Below are 19,327 nucleotides of genomic sequence, written 5' to 3' on the forward strand. Positions count from 1 at the left end.
CCATTTATGTATGTAAATCAAGAGAGAGTTCTGCAAAGTCTGATTTACCTACTGGGGGAAAATCAGGGGAAAAAAACCCAAATGTTTCAAAGCACTGGCTGCAAACAGACACACAGGTGCATGTACAAATAGCTAAAATGAGACAAACTCTGGCAGTAGTTACAGCACAGCCAGCAGCCGAGTGCTGCTGCGTAACGGCAGCTGTGGAACGTTACCGTTGTGTCCACTCAAAGAGTGGCACCACTTGAATTCTTCAGCTAGAAGCAAGTACTTCTGGGAGCAGTAGAAATTATGCTGCCTGGTTTCCTGTGGCTCTGTATTTTGTGGTTGATTATCCGAGGCTAATAAGGGGCAAGAGCTGAATAAAGCTTTTCCTGTGGTCAGGGCATCCTGTGTGGATTCTCCAGGGTCTAATAATACAGTTCACCTTCCTCTTCTGCCTTTCCTTCAGTGAGGCACTAATTTGGATGTCTGTCTTCTGCACAAGTGCCCGACTTTCAGAAATCTGTCCAAACTTTTTATCTGTAAAAGGACTCCGACTCTCTGGCAAATGTGTGAAGCTGGCCAGTTTACTCCAAAGCTGCTGTGGCACCATATACACAGATACATCATCAGCTAAACCTCATTTGCTTAGGAAGCCAGGATTCATTTGAAAGAAAAATATCACACCTTCCCTGAAGCAGTAACACTGCTAACATAATCTGCGTGCTGACCAGGCCTGCTTTAGAAACCCAGGGCTGAACTCTTGAGAGTTGCTTAGCAGTTAAGCAAACGGCATCTTACACCAGAAGCAGCAATCGCAGACACAGGTCTTACTGCAGAAGTTCGTCAGTGCAACTGTGGCATAGGAAATATAAAAATATAATGCTCACCAAAAGGGTACCAACAGGAAATACCCCAGGAACAAAGTGCAGACGGATAGACCTTTGTGTTTCCATTTAAACAGGAAAGGTAGATGGAAACCAAAATAAATGAAGCTATACTTAAAATAAAGATTACTATATTCTAGGGCACCAAAGGTTATAACACCTGACCTAAGAACGGGTGGGGATGTTTGGGATAAAGGAAGGGAGGCCTGGAAAATTGTGGACTTATCTAGATAAGTTTCATGGAATGAAAATAAACAACCGATATCTGCTAAGGGGTACACGGAATAAGTCAAACAAGACAGTTTGGTGGTTAATATATTTTTGGTGTTCATGGAGAATTGGGTCTACCAGAACAATAGGCTGTCATGGAAGTGGGGTTTGTGTAGCTTCTGCTCATGTACCTGTTTGCCTGACCTTTGAGGTTAGTGGCAAAAGCTCCCGTTGACTGAAGCTGGTCTTTCTGTGCTGTTTGCACCCTCAGCAGAATGAAGCGAGGAGCTGCACAGCTCAGTGTTGGGGCAGGGAGCGCTGGCAGTTGGCTGCGAGACATTGACACGCCACGGTGAGATGTTTCCCTGTGTACGTGCCACCTGGCAACCTTGCTTTGGGATATAGCATCGTTTTAGGATTGAGGCCAATTCCAAATCTGTTACAACTCATCCCAAAAACAGCCAGTTAATGGGAGCCTGTTCATCAAAGCCCTCTTGTTGTTGTTGTTTTAATGCTAGTTCTCTGCTAATATGGATGCCAAAGTAATTTCATGAAGGATGCCATGGTAGATGCCAATTATCACTCCTCAGAGACTTGAAAAATAGTGGTGTAGATATATTTCTGTGCATATGTGTGTATGAGTCCTTTAGGAGACTCCAAAAGCTTATCCTAAAGGTATAGTCTTGCAAACTGTTGACCGTTCTGGCTCCGGTCCAGCAAAGCACTTAAATATTTGGTGAACTCAGCAAGAATCTTCACATGCTTCAAGCTAACACATCCATAAGCACTTTGCTGGACCAGGCTCACAGAGGCTGCACTAGAGCTGCACCTCGCACAAGAGAAATCTCCCAGGCTATTCGTGGTCTCTAATGGCCGGTGTGGCCATTTGCTTCCTCACAGACAGCTACCAACAGGCTACATCAACAATTGCATTGTCTGGCTGTGCTAAAAACAAAAAAAAACATGTTTCAGTGACTTTAGCATTTCACCTCAATGATGTTTCTCTAACAGGGGAGAAGCAAGGTGAGAGGGAGGCAGTTTTGCACACAGTGCTGCAGAGAAAAGATTTCACTTCCCAGAATCAGCAGTCTCTGGACAGCAATAAATCCACTCAGGGACATGCTAAAAAATAAAGCGATTCCTAAAATAAACAATTCAGACTTCGAACCGTATGATAGGCAATTAGTATGTTTGAATAATTGGGTGTAACTGTAGGCAGAGAGAAGCTACAAGACCAGATGTGCACATAAAGCTAAACATAGGCTTTACAGGATCTAATCAAATCAGTCCACCATCTGGTATGAGAAGAAAAATCGTGTGACAGACCTGGTCAACACGAGAAAATGGCACGAATTTCTGGATAACGAGCTTAAGCTAAATCAGTATGTTACACAAGGCAGAAAGGGAAGCATCCATAAAATGGATTGCACTAGTTCAACTAAATCACATCTGATTTTACTAAACTGATAGCATTTTCTCCTGAGAAGTAGACCTTAGGTGACCTATCACAGATAACAAGCTGGGAATATTCAGAAATAAGTACATGCAAGGTAGAATAGCTCACGGCAGACAAAAGTTCACATACACTCTTCTCTCCATACAAAATAAATCCTACCCATCAGATGACTCTTCTCCAAGCAGTTGGTGTTAAAGCCCTCAAATCAGGTGTTTCTAAGTCAGAGCTGCAGCGAGTGGATCCTCCCTCATTCTAGCTGCCTTGGAAGCCAGGACCTGCAGCAAAGGCTGGAGAGAGAGGAAATGGTAGGGTCTTAGGGGGACATGTCTACGTGGTGGTAAACCTGTGAGCCCAAAGCTGGGCCAGTGCTAGAGAAGCGGTGTTCAGTGGGCTGAACTGAGGACTCTGGTGGTTCGGAGACCCTGGGCTGGGATGTGGTGTTTGCATGGCCGCGGCAGCTCTGGCCCCAGATATGGTTGATTTTGCAGTGTCGGCTGGAAAATATCACATAACACCTTGCAGAGACTCCGTCAATGCCCTTGGTCGCCTTCTGTGGCCCACTGTGCTTTGGTGGCTCTTGGTCATCCATGCTTAGGTTTGCAGTTTGTTGTGGGATGAGGACTGCGTGTCGAGGAGAGGAAGCCTGGGCGTCTTGTGGGGCTTCCAGAACCAAAGCACCCATGGTAGAGTGGCTCCAATAGCAGGGGATGGGGCTCAACAATGCAGCGTCTCTTCCAGTCCTCCACCCCGCCACGACACCTTGGGCTGTCCTGCGGGCACAGCTTCGTAGTTTTCCCCACTTGAGTGAGGCAAACAGGAAGCCAAAGTCAATCTAGCTTAACCAAAAGCAGAACTTGCTGTTGCTCCATGACATTTTGATTGGTAACACAAACTGGGCTGTCTTCTCTCCCTCCTCCATTTCGTGCTGCATCCCCAGTACCAGCAGCCCAGACACGTTGCAGACAACTGCACGAAGGCTGTACAGCTCAGCCATTTTGATCAGTTCATGTAGGACTGCTACAGGCAGGGAGAGAGCAGAGCCTTAAGGAGGTGACAGCAACTTTATTTGATTTATGGGGTTCAGCTTTTGATACAAAGCTCCACCTACTTAGCAACACATGAGTGTGTTTGTGGGTTTACAGATTTACTTCAGTGCTCCAGCAGACCATCTTCCCCTTCTGCTGCTCCTCTGGAAAGAGTTCAAGTCAGTGTGTAGTGCACATAATTGATACTGGCTTTCCCAGCCTCCAGGAATCATATTAAAAAGATAGGCAAAACCTGGGGGGAGGGATTTTTCCGGCTTAAAGTGAGAGGATTTGGGGGAAACCATGTGGCTACTCCAACTGAGTTTTCCACATATGCATTTTGTTTATGGTGTGCGTGTGCAAAACATGTCAGAAAAAAAGCTCTCAGGGGAGTTAGGAATCTGTCCAGCATTTGGCAAATCCCCAGCATGATCCAGCCCTCCTCCTCCATGCTGCTGCCATTCCTAGGGTCCCCTTCTCCACAAGGCATTTCTGCAGCAGGAGCCCACGGAGGTAAAAAGAGGTATTTAGAGACACCAGCTTTCACAAACAGCGGCTCAAAAGCAACCTCAAACGGCACATAGGTATGGAAAGCCAACCTGGTGCTCGAGGTGAAGGGCAGAGACGCCGTGCGTCCCACAGGTTGAGTGACCCAGTTCTCCTTCATGGCTTGCAGTGACTCACTGGAGCTGGTTGCAAGACATTTTATTTGTCTAACAGTCCTGCATGTCACCATGGAGTCCAGCCCCCTTTCACGGGGGGATGTTAAAATGAATATACATTTCAACACTCCTTCAGCTCACCTCATAGCCCCAATAACAACAGTGTAATATTCTAAACTGCTTTTGCAAGTCTCCTTTCTACAGGGCAGTTGAAAGGATATAAAAGCATTTTAACAATTTTATAGATCGTCTCCGGAGCGCTTTTGTGATGTGGGAGAACAGAAGTTTTGTTGCCATTTGCCCGTGGACAGCTGCCAAACTCACCTGTCTCCACAGAGCCTGCGAGGGCCATATCACATCTCTCTGGAAACTCTGCAGCCAGCCCTGGATGGCTTCTCACTTTACTCAGCCGAAAAACACGTTGCACAATTTAACCCTTTGCCCGCACGCTTGCCTGGGTGTGTTACTCAAAACCGGCAACTCGTTCCGTTTGGGCTTAAGGAAAGTAATAGCTGCTAGGTGGTTTTGGAGAAACCTAAAACCAGGACTCTCTTGTGAAAAACCTGCACCCGTGTGAAAAGTCTTCTAACCCTGCAAGTCATCCTACTGACTTCAGTCAAGCCTTGAAGTGTCCATAGCTTTCCTTTTGTCACTCCTTAATCACAGTTAACCAGCCTCCAAACTTGACCCTTTTTTAATAGGCTCCAATTCGACAAGGTACCTAAGAATTTGTCTTTCTGACTAAAGTTTTACCAGTCTAGTTGTATGTTCAAAGTAAGGCATATTTTAGAGCATTTGAAGCCAGAAAGTGGTAGCTTGAACCTGTGTATAAAACGCGAAGCTAAGAATTAGAAGAGATCTGCCACTGACCACGTCTTCTTATGGGTTGCTTAATTTTGCATGGTCCTGCTTCTAATCTCAAAAATAACCACTAAAACCCTCCCGTGTATACGGTTGACACAGGAGAACTGAGCAGCTTCATTTGTTAATGTTCAGGAAATATTTGCAGATCCTTATGTGGAAGGTGTGACAGAGTGTAGTGTAATCTACTCCCTTATGTATGAATTTCTCATTTTCCCTCCCTACAAATGAATATTTACATTCTCCACCCTCCTCTTCTCCTGGAAAGAAAAGTGCATAAAATTATTCTACATCACATTCTTTCACTGCGTTGGCAAAATACAGAGAAATACAGCAAGTTTAAATGACATGGAATATGCAGGTATAGCTTATCTAAGATCAAGCATGCAGATCAAAATCAACAAAGCCTCACAAAAGAAAGCCCCAAAGGATCTTTCATCTGCCTGATCCCATTTCCCTGCCTACACCCCTTTTTACCCTACTGTAATGTATTAGTTCTGCTTTAGTTTCTGCTCTGCGCAACGCTTCTGCTTAAGAAAGATTCTGTTGAGTCATTACCAGCATCAGCCAAACAGGCTTTTCAAGAATGGAGGAGAAAATAAATGCTGTGGTTTTTAAATTAATTCCGTGCTGCTTAACCCTTAAACCACTAGTGACTTCCAGACTGCCAACCGAGTTAGTGCTGAGCAGAACGTGTAGCTGTCGTGCCCGAGACGAGAGCACTGTCAGTGCTTCTGTCCGTGACCACACCAGACAGAGACCTACCGCGGCAGCATCGACCACGCTCCCCTAGCAGCTCACGAGACGCAGGAAAAGGCAGAGATGCCGCCGGCGGCGCGGAGCCAGGCTTCCCGGGAAGCGGCTGCACCTCTGCCGGACACACACAGCCTCTGCCGGCGTCCCTTCCCCTCGACCAAAGAGCGTCAGCCTCTACCCCAGTTGATGTTTGACTGTGGCTCATCCCAAGCCCGGCTCGGCACCAACCGCCCCGGACCTGGGGGGGCTGCAGTGAGCAGCCCCCGTCCTCCCATGGCCACACACCTTGGCCTGCCCACTCCGGTCACGGCTCGGGCAGTGCCGGCCGTGCGCCCGAAAGCACGCGGGCAGAAATCCTGGGGAAGGGCTATGCCGTGTCACCCACGTCCTAAATACTCCCTCCTTGCTGCTTAAAAATAGTGCCCCAGATAACCCGCACCCACACCGCAGCAGAGGCAGGGAGAGGGGCTCTTCTACTAGAAGACAGTTGTCACGAAAGTAGAAATGAAAGAGAGACGAGCACATCTCTCCCTCCGCGAGGTAGGAGAGAGACTCCACTCCGCCTTCCCCCGGCAGGTTGAATATAGGAGAGAACAGTGGCTGCCAAAATGATATAACATGAATAAGCTCCTGGTACCTCGAGGTTTGGGGGGCCCCCAGGGGAGCGACACTTGGAGTGAGAAAAGGCAGAGGAGGGGAAAGCGGATAAGGTGATTTTCTTTGCCTTGGTTTTTAAAGCAATCTCAGCCTGCTAAACTTTCAGTCCATGCTGCCAATGGCTATTTCCAAAGTTATCTTTGCACAGAAAAAGGCTGGAATCCTTCTCTCTCATTCTCTCTGTCTCCCTTTTTAATGAAAGCTCAGTTTAGATCTGATATCACTTTAAAAGGTTTGCTATCAAAGTTTATTAGACCCAGTGGGACAGATCACAGTTTTCAGAGGCTCAGAGTTTCACAGCAGATAACTGTAAAGTGAACTATCCAATGTTCTTCAAAATGCTCATTTTTCTTGGGCTCATCTATTAAACAAAGCTGCACTGTATTCAAGCATTATTAGAAGCAATCCCAGTTGCTTACACGATGCTGGCCACAGTTTTGCCATTAGACCAAACTAGAGCAGTCAGCAGTCCCCAGCCTGTCCCACTGGGTGAGCGGGACGCCACTGGCGGTGAAGGCAAGCCCTAGCAGCGCAACGGGGTAATGCCTGCTTGGCGCTCCTAGAAAAGGCCAGAATTTCACAAAAGCAGTAGGAAGTATGAGAGCAGCGTCCCTTTAAAAATCCAGATTTGCCTTTCCCTACTTAAAAATAATAATAACTAGAAAAGACTCCTCTGCCTAGGGACTATGCCTGAGAAATTTCAGCTGGAAAGCAAAGAAATGAGAGGAGGGATTAGCACGTCAAGCTTCCTATAGAACAGTTGTTCTTTTTTTTAATGAAGTCATTGGTATTATTATGTGGTTTTCAGTAGGCTATCCTCCTAACAATGCATGGGAATAAACACCGTATCTGGTAGGATCTCTGACTGTAACATGTATCACAGAGGCATCTATTTACAGTGTGAAGGGAGGGGAGCCGTTTCGTTTCCCAAGACAGTAATGGAAAGCATGATGTCCTACAACTAAGGGTGGTGAAGCACTGGGAGAGGTAGTGGGAAAAAACATTCACCATAAACCGAAGAGCGAAAGAGAGTTTCAGGGCAGATATTTGCAGGATGCATCATCGCCGAGAGAAGCTGGCAACCCTGGGAAAAGGCTGAGAGACAAAATGGCTGACTCAAGGGGTCAAGTCCTCGGGCCGCCGACGTCCCGTCCTTCTGCTGCCACTTCACACGGCTTCACGGCCTTCCCCGTGACTTCGTAGCGTCATTCGACCTCTCCAGAGCAACAGGCTAGACAAAACTCAGAGGAGCTGGTCTTCCTCAGACGCCCACACGCCATGCCAGGCTTTATCCATCCAGAGCTTTTGGCCAGTGAATGCCTCTCACCAGAAGCATGTGCGACCATTTGACAGCTCGTCTGCTTTCTGATTCCTTAACAGGTCATGCAGATGGACCAGAAGCTAGATGACATCCTGAACACGCTCCAGGCTCAGTTTGGGGATCAGCCGCAGGCACAGATGTCAGGGCCAGCCACCCCACCTGTCAGACAGCTACAGACAACCTCGGATTCCCCCCCAGTGAACCGGAAAATTTGAAAGCCGGAGGACAGCCACATGTCACCCTCTCATTCTTTTACGTCCGGTTATTTTTAAGTCTTGGTGTGTCAGGATTCGGCTGTGTCGCGGGTGAAATGAAATATTCTGCTGTAGTAGATTAAATAAAAAAAATGAGAAGCAGCAGCAAGAAGACAGTCGCGACCCTAGGAGAGCACATAAGTTTTGCACCTGTTTAATTAGCCATCGTTAGCTAACCTCTGTCAGCCGGTGGCGGTCCCGGGCAGCCAGCCCCATTTAGGCTCACTGCACACGCACAGGGCGCGCTGTTGAGGTAAAGCATCCGAGCGAGGGTTAGGATGACCCATTCGTGGGCGCGGAAGGGGAAAAGGACTGGTTTTTTGGCATTTAATCACTAAGTTTAATGCTCACAGCATGCCCAAAAGGGGGAAAAGAGCCAGCATTTGAACATGAAACAAATGGAAATCAGTGAACAGGAAAATTAAACAGCATGTTTTGACTTCTACCAAGCAGTGAGGATCATAAGAAGGGCAGATTTATATGCTACTGCGAATGACAAAGTAAAGACAACAGGCTACTGATTAAAAATATGGAAGTGTATACAGGCTGGTTGACATATGAAAGGCTGAAGCAAAGACTTCAGCTAATTAAAGCAAAGGGTTGCAAATGAGATGAGATGCATGTTGGAACAGACAGGCAAGAGAGATAGTATCTGCGTAGGCTTACTGCACAAGAACACTGTAATAGCTATCAGCTACGCTGATGACTGTTATGCAAAATGTTCTCAAGCTTTTACCTTCATTCAGCAGTGGTTGTTGACTCCAGTTGCCTTAATTTTAACATAAGAAACCTGTACGGTAATTGGCTGTGAAATATCTGTAAAGCTCAGTTCAAGTCACTGAGTAACAGGGTGCTGCAGGAGGGCTGCAGCTGTGATTGAGAATGGCAGGGTTCCTTAAAGAAAACAGAAATGCACATACTGTTGATGAAAGTTAATCGCTGTTTAAATAAACTGCTGTATAGAATTTTAAATGCTAGATTTTTTTTTTCCCTTGTAATCTGGTTGCAAATCGAGTGCATATGCTGGCTGACATACTGTCACTGTGAAATGGATCTTACCTGGCACTCCAGAAAAGGGACGATACAACACTGTTGCTAAATATGTAAATAATAAACCAAGCTAAAAAGGGTGCAGTGTTATTTACTCAAGTCTTTTTAATATATTTGCATAACCAACCATTTGAATGAGCGGAAGTCTGCAGAGCAAAGACCTGATTCCTGGGAAATCCTAAATATATTCTATTCCCACTCATATCCATGGAAGCAAAGCCTGCACTGCATTTAAAAGCAACCTGAAAGACTGGTCCCTTAATAAGCATTTATTTGGACCAATGACTGGTCCATTTCAATGTAATCAAATTAGCTTCTAACTATTACCTGTCCCTTTAAAACTCTTTCCCAGGTTTGTGTGTCTGGGAATTCAAGCTTGGAAAGAGCACAATGAGACTGATTCCAATCTTTAGATTGCAGGCGCGTCTTAGACAGAATATTAATGATGTGTGAGAGGCAATAAAAAAAAAAAAAGCAATGTGGTTTTAATTAAATCAGCTGACAAGCCGCCGTTCCATCTTGTCTGATTACTACAGAGTAACTGAACATGACCAAATACAGCATGTAACATGGGAAAACGGTAAATAATCATTGTCAGAGCATTGAGTTTCTCCTGGCTTTCAGTCAGGGTCATGAGCTTCTGCAATGGTCCTTCATATAACCTCACTGACTCTGGCCACTCAGAGCTAAAAAGGCAACTGGACGCCAAGGGTAGGAACCATTTCATCAGCCAGAGGTAAAAAATCTCCCTGGAGATCCCTTTGCCACCGAGGTTCAGAAGACGAGCAGTGCAGCTTTCAGCAGAAGGGCTCAGGGACTTCTGTGGCCAACACAAGGCGAAACTTCCTTCGGGTACACTGCAGGTATTTGTGTGAGGGTGTGCGCGGTCACTGTTTGCTGGACTGAGGAATGCAACAGTATTTTACTTACTAATGAGTCTCAATAGAAGTGTTAAGGCACTATACATACAGTAACACCTATGGCTCTGAAGTGCCTGGAAAACACACCAAATGCCCTTCCCTGGAAAATTCAGTTAAATAAAATACAAGTGGTCTCAGCTATGGAGAGCGTCAGAAGGGATGAGTGGGTGGGAGGAAAGGATGAAGACACACACAGTGGGCCCTTCAGAAAAAAAGAATGTGTGCATGCGTGTGTGTGCACGTGCACGTGCCTTTTTTTTTAAACACAAGCCGAAGTTTCTGCAGCAAGTCTTCACTGAGGCCAGCGCCTGAGCCTTTAAGGGTTTGAAAATCCAGCAGCGCTGGCCATCCATCCGCTTTACAGCAGGCGACTGCGAACACTGCCATGTGGCGTAACGCGTTCAGACGGCACCAGCAACACGTGCCGGCGACCATCACTATTGCCACGACGGAGAGGTAAGGGTGTGGCCTGAACAAATTGCAGTGAGGAAGGAAGAAGATTGGTGGGAGACACCCATTTTCACACCTTATCGTGAGATTAATGGTAAAAAAATAAAAGCAACATAGCTTAGCCTTACTTAAGCAAATCTCCACACCCACAGCTAGGACAAGAGTTGATATCTAGCAAAATCTTTCTGATTGCCCAGGGGTAAAAGTATCCAGGAGTAACACTGATGCGACTGTCTGGTAATACTCCCTGACCCTTCTTCTGAGCAGAGATGGTTTTGCACAGTGAACAGACTGCATATTAATACATTTGCATGTCATAAGTATTTTGAGTGCCCCTCTGCCAAGGTGTGCGATCAGCAAACATTCAGCAGCAAGCTATGATTTCTCAAGGCAAGAACTGGCTTCTACTCGACGTGTTTTTGTCAGGCCTTACCATCCACTACACAGGCAGTACCAGCATCAGAGGTAGGTCACTGAGTATGTAGCAACAGTGAAATGGAAAGAGCAGGGAAGAAGCATAGAGATGACCTTCAGGAAACTCCAAAATCCTGAGGAGTTCTCTTGCAATACAAGTCCTATGAAGTCATGATATGATCTAGCCCGTCAAGGAACAGTATCAGAAAACCATCAGGTGCACTATGGCAGGTTTTGCAAACTTTGCTAACTGCAGTATGGATCTGTTGGATGAAATACCACCAACAGTGTCTTCTGGAAGAGTTCTTCTAAGGGAAACTTGCCATAATTCTCGCATGTGATTGGAAAGAATTTAAATGTATGTGCATTATCTTTCTGAATATTGTGAGTATCGTAGAACCATAGAATGGTTTGGGTTAGAAGGGACCTTTAAAGATCTTCTAGTCCAACATCCCTGCCATAGGCACAGACATCTTTCACTACATCAGGCTGTGCAAAGCCCTGTCCAACCTGACCTTGAACACTTCCAATGATGGGGCACCCACAACTTCCTTAGAGACAATCTAAATCTACCCTCTTTCAGTTTAAAACCATCGTCCCTTGTGCTGTCACTGCAGGCCCTGGTAAAAAGTCTGTCCCCATCTTTCTTATAAGCCCCCTTTATATATTGCAAGGCCACAATGAGGTCTCCCAGAGGACTTCCCCAGGCTGAACAACCCCAACTCTCTCAGCCTTTCTTCACAGGAGAGGTGTTCCAGCCCTCTGACCATTTTTGTGGCCTCCTCTGGACCCACTCTAGTCCATGTCTTTCTTGGACTGGGGGGCCCAGAGCTCGATGCAGTGCTCCAGGTGGGGTCTCACAAAAGTAGAGTAGAGGGGGAGAATCACCTCCCTTGACCTACTAGCCATGCTTCTTTTTATGCTACCTAGGATATGATTGGCTTTCTGGGCTGCAAGCACACATTGCTCATAGAATCATAGAATTGTTTAGTTTGGAAAAGACCTTTAAGATCATCAAGTCCAACCATCAACCATGCCCACTAAACCATGTCCTGAAGTGCCACACCTACACATTTTTTGAGCACCTCCAGGGATGGTGACCCCACCACTTCCCTGGGCAGCCTGTTCCAATGCCTGACAACCCTTTCAGTAAAGAAATTTTTCCTAATATCCAATCTAAACCTCCCCTGGTGCAACTTGAGGCCATTTCCTCTCATAGAATCATAGAATTATAGAATCATCTCCAATTTTACATCCACCAGTAACCGCAGGTCCTTCTCCACAGGGCTGCTCTCAATCAATTCATCACCCAGTCAGTACTGATGTGGGGGATTGCCCTATCCAGCTGCAGGACCTTGCACTTGGCCTTGTTGAACTTCATGAGTTTCACATGGGCCCACTCCTTAAGCCTGTAACAGTCCCTCTGGATGGCATCCCTGCCCTGAAGCGTATCAACTGCACCACTCAGCTTGGTGTCATCTGCAGACTTGCTAAGGGTGCACTCAATCATTTCATTAATGAAGATGTTGTTAAATAGCATTGGTCCCAGTACAGACCCTTGAGGGACATCACTTGTCACTGGTTTCCATTTCAACATGGAGCTGTTAACTGAAACTCTTTGGATGCAACCATCCAGTCAATTCCTTATCCTTCTAATATTCCATTCATATCTCTCCAATTTAGAGGTAAGAATGTTATGGGGGGAGCCTATCAAAGGCCTTACAGAAGTCCAGGTAGATTACATCTTTTGCTCTTGCCCAACTGATGCAGTCACTCCATTGTAGAAGGGCACTAGATTAGTCAGGCATGATTTGCCCTTGGTGAAGCTGCGCTGGCTGCCTCTAATCACCTCCTTGTCCTCCGTATGCTTCAACATAACTTCCAGGAGGATCTGTTCCATGATCTTGCTGGGCACTAAGGTGAGGCTGACTGGTCAGCAGTTCTCAGGGTCCTCCTTACTACCCTTTGTAAAAATGGGTGTGATATCGAGTGTTCCCTCTCACCAGTGGCTCTAACATGAGGCAAAATTACAGAAAGTATTCCCGGGGAAGTCCATTTGTGTGTTTTCATCTCCATTTCTACTAACATTAGTGCACTGATGTTCATTATTTCTCCATGATGGGAGTCCAGCACACACATCACACACCTAACTGCTGACCAAAGAGTACGTTCAGCAAGCTCATTCCTACAGCAACTCTTCTCGCATCAGTAAAATAGTAATAATACCATGAATTAACATGGTTCAATGAAGTTATCTATCTGCACTGTGCAGCCAGGTCTGCAACGGTCCCACATTGTCTTTTGATTCGGAACAGAGGCATAGACCAGGCGGCCAAGGTCTCTCAAGGCCACGGTATCAGCAAGGGTGGCTGTCAGGAATGCGGTTTACCAATGCATCAAAAGACAGAAGTACAGGAGATCAAGTAAAGATTAGCTATTTATTTTTAAAAAGATCACGTTTTTCTACCCGATTCAATTTCACTGTGAAGATACATGGTGTCCTCCCTTACTAGAGACATCGACACCAACCAAAACAAGATTTTCCACATTCCTTTTAATAATGCATGGCATCCTGAAGCCTGATGTCTGCCTATGATGATGCAAGATGCTCAGAAGTCATTAAATAAAGCCTGAGGGGGTTATTTTCTCATTTCCATAATTACATAGTCAGTAATATTATCGTGAACCAATCTTATCTCAAAATGTATAGCCAGATCTTTAATGACGATATTTCTGAAGTGAAGTGTGGGATTAAAGTCCTCTGTATGATAAGGCTGCAGCAGTGAGGGAGATAAGAAGTTCAGCTTTCATCAGCTGGGGGCTTTCATGCCTGAGGAAAGGTAACTGTGCCCCCAAAACAGCCGATATGGGTCACAGATCAGAAATCTGCTGCCTCATCTGGAACACTCTCTCCATCTCTGGAGAGTAAGAAGTGAGAAAAGACTCTCCAGCCACCACTGTCCATTTCAGAAATGGGTCCATTTAGTGGCCCTGGAGGTTTTCCATCCACCTGCCTTGCCCTGGCATCACCAGAGGAGCCTGTGCTGGAAGTCCCTCTCCCCTCTGTAGGGCGATGACTAAGCTCCCAGCTCACTGGGTATGGAGAATGAGCAGGATTCTTTTGGTGCCTCTTCTCAGTACCTCAAGCGGTTTTCTCGTCTTGCTGATGTTTCAAACCTAAGCCCTGAAGGGTCTGCACTCATAAATATATTTAGGATGTGCTGTAGCTCATGGAGCCTTAAATGGCAGGGCTCATTCAGCACTTTTCTGAACAGTCTGAACAATGTGTCTAAAATGAAAAGCATGTTTTAGGGACTAAAATGCCATCGGGTGAAGAATCTCAGTCATCAAAATTGCATTCTTTAGTATTCTGAAGGAGCACATGCTAAAATCATTGTAATGGCCCAGGAAAAGCATGGTGAAGAGCGCAGGTGGAGATCTCTCTCAGGCATCATTTCTAGCTCGGGCAGAACCCAGACAGCAAAACTCAACACGGTGGTACTGTTCTACCTCCCTGGTAGGAAAAGGTTTGAGTTCCTCTCAGCCTGCCTGAAGAGCAACCTCTTCTCTTAGTTAAAGCAACCTCTTAGTTAAGAGACAGTCAAAGTAGCTGGAAATATTAAACACTGAAAGAGAGAAAAAAGTCTAACTAACTTTTTGAATCTCCTGTTAATGGTCATCATCCTTTTTCCCACTGCATACCACATGCTTTTCTAACCTCCAGGGAACCCTGAGCACTGGATTATATTCATGTTATTGATGCTGGGGATGTGCATCTGCTCTCTCCTGCTCTCTCCTGCTCTCTCCCCGTCATACGTAAACAGTGTCTGTCAGACGCGAAAGAGTAAACCGGCAAAGAACGCCTTCCCTACAATGAGCTGTTTTGCCAAAATACTTACTATGTTGTGTTTAGCCCTTATTATGGTTTACAGTGGCTCCCAAATGACTCTGTAAAAGTACAATGTCTCTGCTTAGATTCCTGGCTGAGCACCCATTCGTCTCAGGGTTTGGATTTGGTACATGTGGGTTTGTGAACAGAATTTTAACTCATCTTCGTGATGTTATTTGATCTCCCCCTGGGGTGGGTGGAGCTGCGGGGAAGGGACCAACTCCATGAGAGCGCTGAAGGGAAGGGGATTTTTGAACTCTGTGATTAATGTAACTGCTGTAGCTCGTCTGTCCAATCAGACTGGCAAAGGTTGTTCTTTGTTTAACCAAAGAATCATAATTTTCAAGAGCAATGTCTGCTGAGCATTTGCCTGAGACTTACCTCAGCCTTAGAGGGGAAAGAAAATTCACATTTCAAAAATACCTGTCGAGTACTTCTTATGCATAGCTACAATGCAGCTTTTCTTCTTTACTGCCGTGTACCTTGGGTTGTCATGTCTGTTGTTAGGAGAGCCTAAACATAGCCAAATAGCCTAGTAGCATTTTTCACCTACTTTACCTAAGGACCAAGCTACAGAGAAGCAAAGTCCCCGGTGTTTCAAATGAAGCAGCCTCTGGCCAACTCACAGGTTATAGACAACCCTCACCAAAAAGGTCTAAGAGGCTGTTTTCTTTGCCAAAAGACAAAAGGAATGCTCAATAAAGCATGCCCTGAGAGATGGAAATGCTTACAGCAGGATAAGCGCAGCGCTGGATGTCCATAAGTACCACTTGCTGCCAAGACATTCAGAGTCCTTGAGCAGCAGAAGGGACAGGAGCGGGGTCTTACCACGTCTCCTGGCCTCTGCTTTGTCAGGTGGGCTATGATTTTGTTACGGCTCACCCAGCTCATAGTTAGTCATCTCTGACACCGCAGGTGATATGAGAGCAGGCAAAGGCAGTGTGTTGGTTCCTCTCTGCCTACAGCTTGCCCTTTGTCATCGTCCTACAGTGTAGCGTGAAGCTAATCCGCTCCTGAAGTTTGGTGACTTGGGAGACTTTGCAAGTAGCTTCTGAGTTTTGATCCAAATGACCCCAGTCCTTCTCATGGAGAGAAATCCTTACCATTTCTGATGCAGAGAGAGATCCATCCCATGCCTAGTCTGTAGGGCCCTTCACGTAGCTTAATGTTTGTGCTGGAGGGGCTGGCGTTTATATCATCAAGATGTGGGGGAAGGGGAAGTACCCGTGCACTATTCCTGCAACAGAAGAGCAATTGCCTGATGCAGTGTCCTCATTCTTTTTGTTTTCTTTGCTGAGAATTTTCCCCTTTCTGAAACACTAAACAGCTCATTTCTTCCAAGCTAAACAAATGATTTTGCCAACTACTGATTTTTTTTCTCCTTTCTACTTCTAATGGTTGGTACTGTAAGTACAAGTTTCTCTTTGTTTGATAGCAGGTCAGGAGGCCAAGAAGAGCTAGGGACAGCTCCTGTGACACATCAATACTGCACCAAATTCTTCAGTTTGGCTACACCATGAGTGTCATCACTCTTGGATTCCACCAACCCCGTCGGTCAACTCCCAGGAGGCTACTGCTTTGGTCAGAGTCTGGCAGAGTGCAGTAACAGACCAACAAAGTCCCCATCCTCAGGGCCATGTATGTCTCTTTTACTGCCCTGATGCTTCCTCTCCTCTTTGTTATCATGTTATTCCCCACACAACAGTCCAGTTAAGCCAGTCTTCCAGATTAGGAAGGCTATTGCATTAGGAAAGCAATAGCAATAAACGTCAGCATCAACCAAGCTCTAGTCCAAAGGGCTGCAGCTGACAGCCTATAGTCATTCCTCTCCACAGGGTTTTCAAGGAAGAGCGTTAGGGACAAGAATGAAAACTGCTGCAGAGGCACAGACCACTGAGGGGTTATGTACTTGATGGGTCTGTGGTCAAAGCAGGCTAAATTCAATGCAGGTACGAATCTAATGGAGACAATAGACTTACACCACAAATGAATTTGGCTTGATGTCTCTTACCATGTGTCTGAATAAACAGTTGGTAGGTTGAAAGAAGACCTAGTTTCACTAACCTTACTGGAGCTCTGAATTAGAGTCAAAATTTTCCAGTGGCCTGCAAAACCCATATATTGCAATGGCAGAGAGTAGTTTTTATTCCACAGAAAATGCATGTGTTTGGAAACAAACAGAGACAGACATGATGGAGGTGTGCAATGACTGCAATCAATTTTGCAAGTGGCATTGCTTTGAGTGGGTTCTCAGATCCCTAAGCTTCCCTTTGAGTTTAATGTATGAATGAACCCAATGCAAAAAAATTGAAATTGCACCAGAACCTGCACATTCTGCCTGACTTGGGATCAAAGTCTGAGAAGGTTGCTGCATGTTCAGTGCTGAATTAAAATGGTAAATTATTGAAAATATGTCAGTAATTATCAGGCAGGAAAAAAGCTCCCAAATTATCTGGGCCTTTCCCATGTACCCATTTTGTAAAAATAACATCATTTTCACCAACAGCATTTTGCATGAAGCTGAAAATTAAGGTGACAGCGGAACTGTTGAATAGGCATAAAACCAGCTTACCCCTTCAAGCATAAATAGCTGAAGGAGTGGTTTGTGACAAGGAATCACCTACGACAATCATGTTTTTTCATGTCCTGGGACAGAGCTTCTCCATGTACTCCCCCCTCCACCCAACCCACTCTCCAGTTTGGGTGAAGTCATGTGTTTGGCTTTCAATGGGCAGTCCTTATCTACATGACTGGTTTGGAGAAGCACCGGGGCCCTGGAGCCACAGGTCACTGGAAATGAAACAGCAGGCTGAGGTTGCACAGCTTCTTCTGGCTTCTCCTACAGTAACCTGGAGCAGGGAGCGAGGGGTTATGAGGGCCGGCTGCTCTGTGTGAGGAGGGGAGATGCCCGGGGGGAGCGATAACGAGGTCGGCAGAGGCCATGCTCTCACCCACGTAGTCCCACAGGACTCAAGCAAGACCAGCAGAGCGCGTTCAGCCAAGAGTCCCGGTCACCTGCCAAGTCCATGGTGGTGAAGAAGGAAGGCGGTCAAGCTGGGACGTCAGGGTACGGCTCCAGATCAGTGGGGTACACAGCACGGGCATGGCTGCGATGCAGCCGCAGCGTGACTCAGGTGGGCACCAACAGGGAGAGCCCCGCAGCTTAAAAGCAGCTCCCAAGTGAAGCAGGGGACACGGGGGCATCCTCCAGACCTCTCCTGACCGCAGCTCCTACCAGCCAAAGCCCGAGACGACGGCGAAATGCACTCTGTGTCCTTCCCACCACTGCCGTCCTGCACGCCCGGCCACGTCAGGGCACGGCGCCGGGGGGGCAGGGGAGCGGGGAAAGGGGTGCCGGGATGGGGGGTCCTCTGCTCCCCCCACCCAAGCAACATCGCCCTCTCCCACAGGGACACGTGTGTGGCTCTCGGGGACTCAGCAGAGCTGTTGAAGCGGGGTTATGGATTCCCCTGCAGGAAAGAAAAGCTTAAAACAGAAGGATTATAGAAGTAGCTGGAAACTTGGAAAAATGCATAGACAAGAGAAAGGGGAATTGGATGAATAAAAACAGCCCCTCCACCCCCAGGTGCCAGCAAGGTAAACAGTGGAAAGGTTGGACGCAGAGTGCTCAAACGGCTTGGCTTTCATAAAGTGCTTTTTTTTTTTTTTTTTTTTTTTTTAGACTTTTGGTTCTGTTTTTCTTCTTTATCTCTCCCCAGCAGCCGCTGACAGATGACCTTTAAAGCCCCAGAGAGCCGCACCAGCAGGTGATTTACTAACAGCTGTGCCAGTCAACAAACCGGAGGGGAGCAGAGGTCGCCGCCGGCCGGGGCTGCCCAGCGAATTCAAGGGTGGGATTTAATTAAAGAAAGATGCATTACACTTTTTATTGATTTGTGTGCATGCACGCATGAGCCTTTTATTTTCTTCTTCTTTTTTTTTTTCTTTTTTTTTTTTTTTTTTTTGTTCCTGCTCCCTGCACCTGGACATTTCATCCTGGATGTGTCAGCCCGGCCAGCCATGCTCTGCCTCCTGGCCCCCCCCGGCTCGCCCCCCCCAGGACTCCGCTCGCTGAAATCCCATCTCACACTTGCAGAGGGGCCTGGGAACAGGTGGGGAGGAGGCAGGCGGAGGGGAACCCAGCAGCTGACGGCGCACGGCGTCCCTGCTTGTCCCTCGATATTCATGGGGTGCTGGATGGGTATTTTGGGAGATGCTGGGTTTTTTCCCCTCTCCCCCCGCATTAAACCTCTGCCCTTCTATCTTCCAGATGATCCATTAGGAGAGGGGAAAAAAAAGGCATTAAAAGGACAAGTTACAGTCTTTTCATTTTTATAGGATCGAGGGCTTGTCCACTAAAGACAGGGGGCATTTTTGGAGCAGTGAAATGCAGAGTAAAATAGAAGTACAGTGGCTCTGTATTCACAAGCTGGTGTCATTCATTATTTTCACTCATGCATCTGATCCCCTTGTTTTGCTAACTCAGACTTTTATTATTACTGTTATTCTGCTGTTATTTTTATCTGATTTTTT

General features: G+C 46.4%; 1 protein-coding gene across 1 annotated transcript in view; it reads left to right on the top strand.

The window, feature by feature from the left end:
* The window catches only part of LOC115352798 (potassium voltage-gated channel subfamily KQT member 1-like), a 506,833-nt gene extending 497,260 nt beyond the window's left edge, over positions 1 to 9,573 (top strand). Inside the window, exon 16 of the mRNA XM_030041436.1 lies at positions 7,877 to 9,573. Coding sequence (XP_029897296.1) covers positions 7,877 to 8,032 — 156 coding nt within the window. The 3' untranslated portion in view covers positions 8,033 to 9,573. The remainder of the gene's footprint in view (positions 1 to 7,876) is intronic.
* Positions 9,574 to 19,327: the final 9,754 nt, after the last annotated feature.

Source organism: Aquila chrysaetos, chromosome 17 (assembly GCF_900496995.4).
Source record: "Aquila chrysaetos chrysaetos chromosome 17, bAquChr1.4, whole genome shotgun sequence".
NCBI classification, from domain to species: Eukaryota; Metazoa; Chordata; class Aves; order Accipitriformes; family Accipitridae; genus Aquila; species Aquila chrysaetos.